The sequence below is a fragment of the Hakea prostrata genome, chromosome 7 (genome assembly GCF_041222555.1).
Source record: "Hakea prostrata isolate BN-2017 chromosome 7, UWA_Hpros_2, whole genome shotgun sequence".
Classification (NCBI taxonomy): domain Eukaryota; kingdom Viridiplantae; phylum Streptophyta; class Magnoliopsida; order Proteales; family Proteaceae; genus Hakea; species Hakea prostrata.
Window position 1 is genome coordinate 670,434 of NC_142606.1, and position 12,324 is coordinate 682,757.

Here is a 12,324-nt window from a genome sequence, read left to right on the forward strand (position 1 = left end):
TAACTGATGGACAATGTCATTCACGTAAAGGGAAATTCATTTCTTTGTCAGAAATGGACCTAATAAAATTTTGAGGAACCCTCCCCATTAAGATGGTGGGTTCCCATAACAAGGGTAAGCAGCCTATCTATAGAAAGACGAGGGCAAATAAGTAGTGATAGAGAATATAGGATTCACGGCGGAGGGTTTCTCTTGAGCCTGGTAATGGATGATGATCATCGATTCATACGTATGGGTTAAAGGCCATCTTACGTTTGCTTCTTGGTAGTAGGACGGAGGCCATTATTTGAGGGACAAAGAAAGAGTCTGGGTCGGATCCACAAATAAAACAAATTTAAGCAGAACAAGACCCACAGCAGCACCCTGTGCACCCCCGGAGAGTACAAAGTGCTTCCCCCTCAGGTTACAGATTCGGACTCGGACTCGAAGAAAGACGCTGTTATTGCAGGTCCAGTTTTGCGCCCATTGAAAGTCGTTTATTTCTCCTCTTTATCCATTACACATGCAGAAAACCATCTGACCGCTGGCCAACAATCCCCACTGGGAGTAGGGATGAGAAACTCAACCACAACGGTGATTAAATACTAAAACCTGGTCCCAGAATGCTACACCTCTGAGAAATGGACTTCACGTCGACAGCCTATGGAAAGGCAAAAACATATCGGCCATGCTGGAAGGTCCAAACCGCAGCACTGATGGCCGTGAATCTACACCGGTGTCTTAAAAAATGCAAGTAGGTGACGTAACAGGGAAATCCTACTCACCCCACATAAAGGCTAGTAACTTCACCATTGTTACAAAATGACGCCTTTGGGAGAAGCATCAACATTCCCAATCCCAGGCAACGTTAATCTCTGGGTGCAAAACAAGTATACTATCTACTAGTTGAGAAATTTAACTACCTCCCTACAGGCCAAAGAACACAACAAAATTAATTAAGAGATAGAGCGACTAGTATCTGGGGGAAATTTTTGAACGGAGTACCAACTCATTTACTACAGACTAGAAAGCTAAACAAGAGCAAACAGCGTCACTGACTGGGTACTAATGCATTACTTGTGAAGATCACAAGCACAATTGTTCTCACCTACATCTGCTGCAATACAAGGAGGCTTTGATGTTCCATCCTGATACCAGGTTGAGCGCTTCTGAATCAGTTCATTCAAGAAATCATCAAGTTTCTCAATGGTTATATTGGGCATCACCACAACATGAGCAATGTTTCCCTGGCACGCTAGCTGCCAGCGGCGAACGAACTCTTCATCCTTTGGACGCTCAAAGACAACAGTGCTGCTCAACTCATTAAGCATCGCACCAATGCCTGCATCTCTGAGGCGGTCCTTCAAATAGTGAGCATTCCGGAGGCACTTCTGGACTTCTTTCTGGAAGCCTCTGTAGCCTTTCCGGTTCAAAGTGTACCAGAGGAAGATTGGAGCATGCCCATTACGACTGCCCATGATGGTGGCATCTCGGGACGCAAGATACTCAACATTTCTTGATAATGCATTAATGTGATCCAATCTTGTCATCTGAACACCACAAGGCATTGGGCAACCCACAAATTTGTGCCCGGAAACACTGACACTTCCAATTGGTTTTTTAAACGAGACTTTTGGTGCCTGCTCATCATAAAGAAAAAAGGAAATGGTGAGTAAAAAGATCCAGAAATTTAAGAGGGAAAAAAATAAAGAATCAACTAAAATGGGCAGTTAATCTAAAGCTTGTAGTGTGCTAGAAAATGTTGAACAGATCAAAACATTTCTTTCTTTCTTTCTTTTCTGTTCTTTTCTTTTCTTTCCTTTTTTTTTTTGCCATGAATACTAAAGAATTCATGTTCTTACTAAACACTCTCATGTAAATCCCTAGGATGTTAAGGGAAAGAAGTGTTATCCTTTACCTTCTCTCTACTATCTAAATGAGCACCTGTTTCCTGCTATACTTACCTGTGTATCTTCTTAATATGTTCTACATTGAAACAGCTGAAGAGAGAAAACTGAAGTGAAACCGGGTGCAAAAGGAATGAGGAGTAAGAGTTGAAGCCATTACACAAATTTCATCATTTAAGTCAGTTAGGGAAGTAACTAGAATCATGATTGAGGGACCACAATATTATCCATATGCAAGAGAAGTCTACATGATCATAGTGCTAGCCACCATTCAGGTACAACAGTACAAAAAACAGATCAGAAAACATCCACTCTGGCAGACTAGATTTGAATGGCCAGAATAGCTGAGAATAGCAAATGGCAACTTAAGTAGCATCATATCATCTACCTAAAAGAATAAAAAGAAGTACTATATCATATGGACGTGATAACCATAGACCAAGTACTTTCAATGGATATTACCAAGAAGGATTCAACAACTGGTCCACACATAGCTCTACATAAAAGACGAGTGCTTCAACTATCCCGACTAACTACCTCGATACGTACGGAAAAAGAATTACAATGCAAAACAATAACATGGACTTACACGTTTGACAAAAGGCATCATAAGTCCAAATAAAGCCCCATCGCAGTGGATGTAAAATCGATCATGCGTGAATCCAGCTTCTTCAAGAGTTTTTATAACCAGATCTAGATCATCAACAGCTCCTTTAACTGTTGTTCCTGTAATTTCCAAGATAAGATTCAAGACATGAGCAACTGCAAATGGGGACAAGAGCTGCGCCCAAGAAGGAAAATAATGAATATTATCATACCTATGTTTACATTAAGGATTGCTGGTTTATCTTTGTTAAGGAGGAGTTTCTCTTTTAAATGTGAGCAATCAATTTCACCAGAGACAAGTGTGTCAACCTTTACACATTCCATTCTATACATTCTTGCTGCTTTGAAAACCGAATAATGTGATTCTCGTGATGCGTAAAGAATTCCATCTGGAAACACTTCCCTCCTGCACGATCAAATAGGGTCTCATCAACCATTTAGAAGCAAAATATGCTGTTTGATCATCGGAAACCAAGTAAGTGAGACACGACAAGTTTCACATACTAACCCAACCAAGATGCCATGAAGATTCCCTTCCGTACCACAATTAGTAATGTATCCCCAGTATTCATTCTTCTCAAGTTCCCAGAGACGGGCAAACCAATCTAAAACACCAACCTCAAATTGTCTGGAATGGACACCATAGTTACTCTCAATGAAAGGATCACCTAGGTTATTGATAGAGAAATGCTGCAGCTGTCCCAATGCTCCATAATCAAAATCAAGGTTATAGGGGTAACCTGAAAAGATATTAACACAAAAGTAAAGGACATCAAACTTACACATCTTGAAACTTTCATGTATATCAACTCATCATATGCTTGATTATTACTGCAAAACTTCAGAAGAGTGAGAATTGTGTTTCCTTTGATTTAATACGACATTTCATAACTGAACACCTGTTCTATAGAAAAAAAATTTCTCTAACTAATCACCATTTAGATAAATATTTCATGGTCAGAGTTAAAAGAAATGTGATTCCTCATATAGTAAGCAAGCACGCATCTTCTAATTCGCAGTATAACAATTTTATGAGGTATCCCAGACTACCACACATACAAGTATATCCCTTCATTTTATTCATCCAAGAAAGAAAAAAATATACTCCTCCACACAATTTCAAATAACACTGCCAATCGCATGGACAAACTGCAGAGAAGCCCAGGGAGAAACTAAGAAGAAATCTTTCACTCTATAATTGGGCATGCATATGTAAGTTAAATTTAAATCAAGTATAAAATGCAGCGTATTTGTCATAGTGAAATAAATCGTAGACCACCTTGATCAAACAACTATTTGGAGTATAAGCCTGTGAATAGGTGCTAAGTGGAACTTTAGAGAGTAGCAACGATATGAAAAGTGGATGAGAATTGCCTTATCCTTTCAACCAGTCATGACATGCTGTGCAGGCCCTCTTGCATAGAGTTGTAATCCAGCTTACTTAGAGAAATTATGAATGAGCTACCATTGTACATGAGAGAAAGGTTAGCATCAAGTATACAATCTCCACAATCCAAGGTTCCTCATAAACTTGGCGTTTAGATTTTTATTTTCATTTCTCATTTCATTTTCACACTTATCCAAGCCTGTCTATTACAAGTGGAGTAAAGAGTTACGTAGTCCTACAACTCTCAAGTCCCCTGTTTAACCGCCAGAAAACAAAAAGGTTCCCTAATCTTGTAACTGAATATATCGATCATTTGGTTAAATTGCTAGAGCATCCAATATGAAAAAAAAGCTCTCAATATGTCCCATAACACAGATAAGATAATAGATAAACATGATTTCCATAGGCTTCTAAAAAAAATGAATCAATGAATCAAAAATGGAAAAGTGAAAATGACATTATTTAGTTACCTAAATGATGCTTGGTTCTTTCAAGTAGAGACTTCCGGTACCTTGCCAGTACACTAGCCATGTAAGCATCCTTTTCTCCCGTGACCTCGTCGTCGGCATCAGGTTCTGTTACCTCATGACACATTGTATGCACATTCCTTCCCAACACAATCTCTCTTCTCTGCTTCTCTATTCCATTGACACCATTCTCGACAACAGGCGGCAAAGGTTCAGAAATGATGGCGGAAGGATCAAAATCTTCCGGTAGCGGTTCAATCTTATCATTCACCCGAGTGGTAAATACTTCAAAATTCCCAACCATGATGCCTCAGGTACAATTCAATAATATGAGCCCAGTATCGATATCAGCTCCTTCACCACCCCTCCAAAACCTCCAAATGCAGAATTGACACAACCGAAGCTCCAAAATAGTGCACAAATGCACAGACACTACAATCTGAACGAAAACGCAGCTAAAGAATCATTAGATCGTAAACCAATCCTTAAACCACAAAACCTCCATGACATTAAAAGAAACTAGAGATCTGAAATGGAGAGGCGACAAGGTTTTGGCAGAGAATGAAATCATACGGAAAATAACAGATAACAGCAGTAATCTTCGTACAAAAGAAACTGATAAAAAACTGTGGACCAAAACTAAGATATGCAAACAACCAAATGGAAGCAAAACCTCAAATGTCTGAAGAGGCGAGAAATTCGCTCGAACGAAGCTTAAATGAGACCGAGAGAGGTAAAGCAGCTACGGCGCCTTAGAGGACTCATCACGCCCGCAAGAATCTCCAATTTATAGGCGGCACTGAAGGGTGCCTCACTCTATTTCCTTGATATTGCCGGGAGACCCCTCCTTACTTTGGCCATCCAGCAGAAATATCTGATGTATATTGGGAGAAGAAAAAATAAAAAAGCAGGGAAGTCAGAAAAATCCGACGCACCGACTCAACTTTTTCGCCGAAGCCACGCAACCGGGTTCTTCTTCTTTTATAATTTTACACCGTTGCCCCTGACTTGCTGTTTCTTTACTCAAGCACCCCAAGCATGTCTAGCATGATCCTCATGTCCAATATTTATTTTTGTCACAAGGTGTTGTAATAGTTCACCCAAAAAGAAAAAGGGAAAAAAATGTTATTGTGATATTTTTAATTATCGAAAAATAAAATAATGATATTTATCAAATTACAGGTTTTTTTTTTAATGCAAAATTACAGATTGATCAAGGTAGAATAAAGGGAAGTCAAGAAACCTAAATTCCAATGTGGATTAAGAAAACTTTAACATCAAATATAACAAGTTATTCTCTAACTTTTCTAAACCTTCAACTTAAAGCATTGCCGGATATCATCTGAATATGATTATCACAAAAAAATATATATACCATCGAATAAGGGTTCTTGTCATTAAATGATTAATGATGAAGCTTCATAGTTTTCCAAATAAAGAATGAAAAAGTTCATTGAGATTCCTACAAGGAAACTAGTAGATGGTCTCTCGTTTTTCTAGAGTACTAGAGTAGGTTTTTTTTCCCTCAGCATTTGTTAGTTTTTTTAAATTGTTGGTGTTTTTTACTTTTGGTTTAGTTTTATTTTTTATTTTTTATTTTGTTAATGTGTTATTTATCTTACTTAAGTAGATTAACTAAACATTTACGCCATTGTTACATGAGTCTGAAAATTTCATATATCTAGAAATTTCAAATATATAAATTTATATTTTAAATATTTAGAGTCATAATTCAATAAATTAACGGTTTGGTTAACTTGAATTTGTAGAAATTTTATTATGAAAAATTGTTTGGTCTACGTGATATTTGTGAATGCATAAATATTTAGTGCTTTTATATTGGGGTAAAATCTTTGGATTTCACTTTATACTAATAAATCTGCAAATTCACATTTTTAGTGTAAAAATATGAATTTCTAGATTTCATGAATTCAGAAATTTTCACTACTAAATGAGTATAAATGTCACATTTATGAATCCATATATTTGATACTTTTGGATTCATGTAATAAAACACACCCTTAAATTAAAGAACTTTTTTTTGGTAACTCATAAATGTGAGGTTTATACCCTTAAATCCCAAGTAAAGGCTCGAATATTGAGGATCTCCCCCCGTAGTAGAAGATCTGTCGATTATAATTTATAAGATCCACAAGTGTCATAAGAATGATGGGTCACATACTCACATGCCATGGGCCCCCGACTTTAATAATTTCTTCGGGTTTGTGGCTTTGTGCATGTCGTTGTGAAAGGGACTCCCCTGTTCCCAAAAATATCCCATATGCAGCCTTTGGTATGATTTTTCTTTTTGTGTTTTGCGTGGTTAAACAGTTTTTCGTGTATGTCGTTTCATTTTTTTTTTTTGGTAAAGAACTTCATTTATAGAAGAACATTGCGAGCTATAACCAAGGAGTCCAATTCTACAAGAGAACGGATCCAATGAGTGGAATTAGGCCAAACTATCTCACTCGAAGAAGATAGCGCCTTCCGGGATAAGGTGTCCGCACATGCATTATTCTCCCTAGAAACATGTTGGGCTTTACATTCAATGAACTTGGATGTTTCGTTCCATTTATGAAACCTATTTCTATTTATAAGGGGCTGAAAAAATACAAAAATTGAAAAGAGGTCCAGAGTTGTTTTTGGTTTTTCAATAAAAATCGTTTTCCACTATTTTTGCACTGGGTTAACTCAAAAAATATGGGGGGTAAAAGGTAAATGCACACTTGCTCATAAGATTACTTGCCCCTACCTTCTCCCTTTTACCAATGCATGCTTTAAATGCCAGAATGTGATTTGGAAGAGTTTTGCTTGTGGGAAAATAACATATTGGAGATGCAATGAAGTTTACAAAAGATACTTTAGCAAGATTCTTCTGATATTGTAGAACAGTTTTATGTAGTCTTGGTGAAAGGAAAGGATAATAGATAGAGCAACAGATCACTATCATTGGAACAAATTGCTGAGATTTGTCATACTAAGATCTGAACTTTGAGTGTTCTTACAAGAAGACTCTAGGAGTGCCTAGTAAAAGGGATTTTTGCTCTTACAAAATTTATTCACCTCCGTTTCATTTGTGGTGTACAAACTGAGCAGGTCACCTTCAGCTCACATATTTCCTTCACTTCAGTTTCATTTGCTTTCAATATATGAGTTTTCTTTTGATAAGAAAAAGTCTCTGTGAACTGAGAAATACATGTCCTTATAAGGTTTTAGCATCAAGCATCTAGTAGGTTTTGCTGGTAAAAAAGGAAAAAGGTTCCTCTAGTTTTCAATTACTATTACTGGTGATGTGTTTCTGACTCAACTAATATCTCTGTCTTTCTTTGCAAGTGACATCTTCATTCTGGAATTTTTTTTCTTTTGGCCTGATTGTTAAAGTTAAATAAGTTACAACCTTTGAAACAGGGGAAAAGGGAAAAGCCCATCATGTATAGGTATTGAGCTTCAGGAACCAACCCTTTGTATTATTAAATGATTTCAGGCAATAGCAACACTTTGAGTTGGTTTTTGCTTGATGAGATCAGCATTTGTAAGTTACATGATTTGTCCCGTGGATGTGGGTTTTATCCCTGGTTTTGTCTTGTAAATTTGTCAGCTCTGTTTCATTGTGTATCTTTTATGTGTTTGCTATATATCTCACTGAGAATGGCCTATGACTCTATGAGTAGTCTCCACCTTTGGGTTCCAAAATCAGATGAAAATCCTATCAACAAACCAATTTGAGTAGTCTCCAAACTTTGGGTCTGCTTATTTTTTGAGTTTTAAAAATCATTATCTTAATAGCTGTGTGGGGTTAGTTCCATTTTCAGATGTTTGTGATAAAGATCTGGAAGAAAACAATGTTATCACAAACAGAACACGATTTAAAGATTGTTTGGAATCTTCAAACTAGCCTTTATACCTCCACATGATAGAGAAGGCCATTGATAGCCTCCATGGATGCACTAATTGATGAAAACTCTGTTGCATCATCTGTGTTTGTTTAATCATCCGTTAGGGATTAAACACTTTACCTAACTAATCTGAATAAAAAAAAGTTAGTGGATTGTCTAATGGAATCTACATACAATTGTTATGAAGCTTGGGTTTTGGGTTTAGTTAATTCTAGTTTAATTACTAATAACCAAATTTACTTTTGGTCTTCAGCCAAGAATATTACTATGTTATAAATAATACATTGGGTCCCATTGCCATCACATTTACACTTGGGTATGATTTTTCTTTCTTTATACATGAAATCAAACAAAGGATTCAAATAAAATAAGAGGATCTGAAGGTTCAAGAAACAAAGACTAATGGGAAAACTGGTGAATTTACTGCGAACGAAATATTGAAGTATGAAATGTTTATCATTTCATTCCGTTATATCGTATTTTATTTTTGTACATGTGCATCTGTGAATCTTCTCAGATGATGCTTTGCTTGTAATATGTGAGTATATGCATCTATACCATAGGCAGAACATTGTCTGAGCATATATATGCACACCCTACCCGAACGTAGAAGATTTGGATCCGTATAAGTAGGGCGATAGCTTAAAGTCGGTTATATGCATGTGAAGCATTTGAAACCAGAAGGAAGCAAAAGCTGGAAAGATAATGTTTTTTAGTAATACTCCAAAAAAGCCTCGTTAGTTTATTAGTAGAGACTTCACAAGATAAACATGCAGATTAGCTGGTTGGCTGGAACAAATGGCATTGTTTCCCAGTGGACCAACATGGGAACTTTCAAGTCACACCAATCGTGATATTGGAAATGATTTTTCAATTTTAAACTTAAGATAATGCAATTATGGGACCCCTTCCTTATGATGGAAGAGGAAATGGGATAGAACACCACATGTGGGTATGATTTTTTTTTATTCCTTTATTAATATAATAAATATATAAAACAAGGGAGGTGAGGAATAGCTAGATACACAAATGACCAATAAAAAGTGACCAATTCTTGCCAATGTAGTGTTGGTAGAGTGGTAAAAATCTATGCTTCTCAGTGGAGAGGTCGTGGGTTCGACTTTTTCAAACAGCGTCTCCCCCGAGGATGTAATCAAAATGTCAGATTTGAGGATCTATAGGAGAGTTAATTATAAAGATAGGTGGAATGCTACACCAAAGTCTAACTAAACTAAATCTATGAGCCCTGGGCTAAAAAGTCCGCAAAGGTGTTATCTAAATGAAGATATAACAAAAATAAACAAGTCTAAAAGTTTGCTGCAAGGGATAAAGTTTCAGAAATGAGTCCTATGCTCAACCAATCCAGAGTGATGGGGCCCTACAGACCAAATAAGATTAGAGGATTAAACCCCGCAAGGGAGGAGAAAGCATCACACAGCCGATGACCCACTATTTGGTCAAGCAACTACCTCGAAGCTAACCAACGAAGGTCATAAATAAAATTGCTAGCTCGGTCAACAACTAAATAGACGCGAGCCATACAGCAAGAGCACTCCAAACCAAACTAGAAATCTTCTTGCTGAAAAGTCAATATCATCCTACTTCGATCTGACATCTATCTCGGCATCCCATGTTTAGTGGAAAGATCAAGCAACACATTGTCAAAACATTCAAAGAGTGAATCTTAGACTCGGGATGGAAAGCAAAACTCTTAAGCTCACGGCAAAACAGCTTATTCAACGCCACACAAGCTCTTCCTCTCACTACATGTCATGTTTCATCTTACCAAAGAAAACCTCAATGAGTTGGACTCTTCCAATAGAAATTTCTTTGGTCAAATGGAGAAAAACTCACTCACCCATCAACCGGAACACAATTGTAAACCTAAGAGATTGGGAGGCTTAACATCAAAAAATGGAAATGTGGAATCTTGCTCTTATTGCTAAAAGAGCTTGGGAACTTATAATTGGTAAGCAATCACTGGTACAAATTAATGAAGGAAAATACTGAAATTGTAACCGCAAGCCACGCCCTATTAATGCATCATGGGGATGGAGATCCATTATCAAAGTAAAAGACTTGATGCTACCCGGCATTATGCATATGGTTGGCAATGGCAAAACATCAATCCATGGATGGATAGATGGATCCCGATACCCAGCTCTTCAAGCTCCACCGCCACCGGTGAGTCCCAACCTAGTATCTTCCTTATAGATACTGAAACAACTAAATGGAATGAGGACCAGGTCGGAGATTGGTGGCGAATGATTTGGCGAAAAAATTCTTAGCATCCATATCATATTGAGTTGCAAGACAAAATATGTGGGAGAAAACATCAACGGCATACGGCAGCATAGATTCGGAAAATCATAATCAAAGCCTCAAACCATGGCTTGTCTATGGCACCTCACCGCCTCCCAAAGTAAATTGTTTGGAAACCGCCATGGAAAGCCCCCACACCCGCCATCCGAAAGAGGGGTAGAATCAATGATATTTGCCCTCACAAGAAAGGGCCACACAACAACCAGATGCCAAACGGTATGGCAAAGCCGAAGTTGGTGGAATCAACCACAAACAAGACGACGGGTTAAAAGCAAGAAGAAACAACAGAGGAGGAACCAACAACACACCAGGGGACAGGATGGCTCAAAAGCGACCAGACCGGAGTAACAATAAATGGAGACGCCGGCAGAGCACAGCCCCATCAAGAAGCAACAAGAAAGAGTTCAAAAGAAAAGGAGGCACCCCGCATTACATCAAAATCAATGTTGAGGAGCAACGAAGGGCCAACAGCCGGGGGATTTGGTGGTATTGCTCGTGATCACTGGGTCACACCCCGAAGGAGGAAACCACAAGCCATCAAAGGAAGCCGCAACCGAGAAGGCAAGCGGCACCCTCAATCTAAAGCAAGAAAGAAAGGACAAGAAGGGAACCGAAACGAAGCGGAGACCCACCGGAAGATCGTCATTATAACAGAACCCCCCCCCGCTGATGTTTAAGTCAACAACCATAGAGAAGGCAACCGAGCGAAGATAGGCGCGATCACGCCCCCCCCTCGCTTGGCTTGCACTTTGATGTAATTGGTACTGTATCCCGGGGCTTTCTTTTAAATGAATAAAGCTCTTCACCAAAAAAAAAAAAAAAAAACAGGACCAAAATATTTGTTCGACAATCTAAATTAAGTTAAAAGTCCTAGATTCCTAAGGAGATGGTTAGATTTAGGCCATCTCGTACTTCAACTAAAATTGTTGAAGCTGTTGTACTATTTTTGCTTTGAGCTACTAAAAAGTTACCCTCTAGGTTAAAAAAAAAAACTTTCTACCCCTAACATTAAACCTTTGTTCTCAAGCGTCGTTCCTAAATAGTTGGAAAACACCATTAGTGTCGGCCAATGATAGAATGTTAAAGCGGTTAAAGGCCTAACTTCCCTAGGGGAGGACTAGGGTTCGCACCCATTCGGCGGCATTAATATTAAAGCTCCCTTGAGGATGTAATCGAGGTGTGCGAAAGCTGGTCTGGATGAAACCTCAGATTCAAAAAAAAAAAATACAATACAAATCCAATCTATGCACAGGAGTCCACGGACCGATATCAGTCCGGTTCCGTTGATTAGTATCGGGTTGTTGTGGTGGGGGCATATTCTGGCTAATCTTGTTCATTTGTCTCCAACAAACTCCGTTTTACATTAGAATCATTCATTAAAAGTTAACCGGATCTCCATCCTTTTCTCGTGGTCCCCACAGGAAAACCGATTTAGCAAGCTCTAAGGTTCAGATAAATTGATTGGGCCCACTATCATAATTGCGATAAACAAAAACACGTTTTTCCTTTGATCGATTGATGAGAGAACAGAAAGAAAACCAATGAAATGAAAAACCAGAAACTAAGGGAATGACTAAAACCAAACGGTCTTCCTCATGGTTTTCCGGAACCATCATTAGGACGGGAGAAGGCGTGTCGGGTTAGTGACGTAACGGAATCCCAGTCCTGGACCACTGTAATTACTAGTTAATTAATTAGTGAAGCAATTAGGTTAAACGATAATGCAAATCATGAGTATATACGAAAATTGCGTCAATTCG

General features: G+C 38.2%; 1 protein-coding gene across 2 annotated transcripts; it reads right to left on the bottom strand.

Moving 5' to 3' along the window:
• Positions 1-56: 56 nt before the first annotated feature.
• On the bottom strand, positions 57-5,178 carry LOC149008770 (serine decarboxylase). 2 transcript variants are annotated; one of them, XM_089160428.1, is made up of 6 exons: positions 5,020-5,178; positions 4,350-4,785; positions 3,001-3,232; positions 2,705-2,898; positions 2,476-2,612; positions 57-1,619 (listed from the first exon to the last, which is right to left on the bottom strand). In XM_089160428.1, exons 2-6 carry the CDS (start codon positions 4,648-4,650, stop codon positions 1,053-1,055), a joined length of 1,431 nt encoding a protein of 476 aa, XP_089016554.1. In that variant the 5' UTR covers positions 4,651-4,785; positions 5,020-5,178; the 3' UTR covers positions 57-1,052. The 2 variants fall into 2 exon arrangements, with proteins under 2 accessions (XP_089016554.1, XP_089016555.1); XM_089160429.1 differs by having other exon boundaries at positions 4,350-4,801.
• Between the last annotated feature and the right edge of the window lie 7,146 nt (positions 5,179-12,324).

Bases quoted from the DNA above. Each gene is read 5' to 3' on its own strand.
- LOC149008770 (XM_089160428.1), bottom strand. From the start codon at position 4,650: ATGGTTGGGAATTTTGAAGTATTTACCACTCGGGTGAATGATAAGATT. The intron at 2,899-3,000 runs GTTAGTATGTGA...TTGATCGTGCAG, and splicing joins CTTCATGGCATCTTGGTTGG to GAGGGAAGTGTTTCCAGATG. The intron at 1,620-2,475 runs GTAAGTCCATGT...TATGATGAGCAG, and splicing joins TGATGCCTTTTGTCAAACGT to GCACCAAAAGTCTCGTTTAA.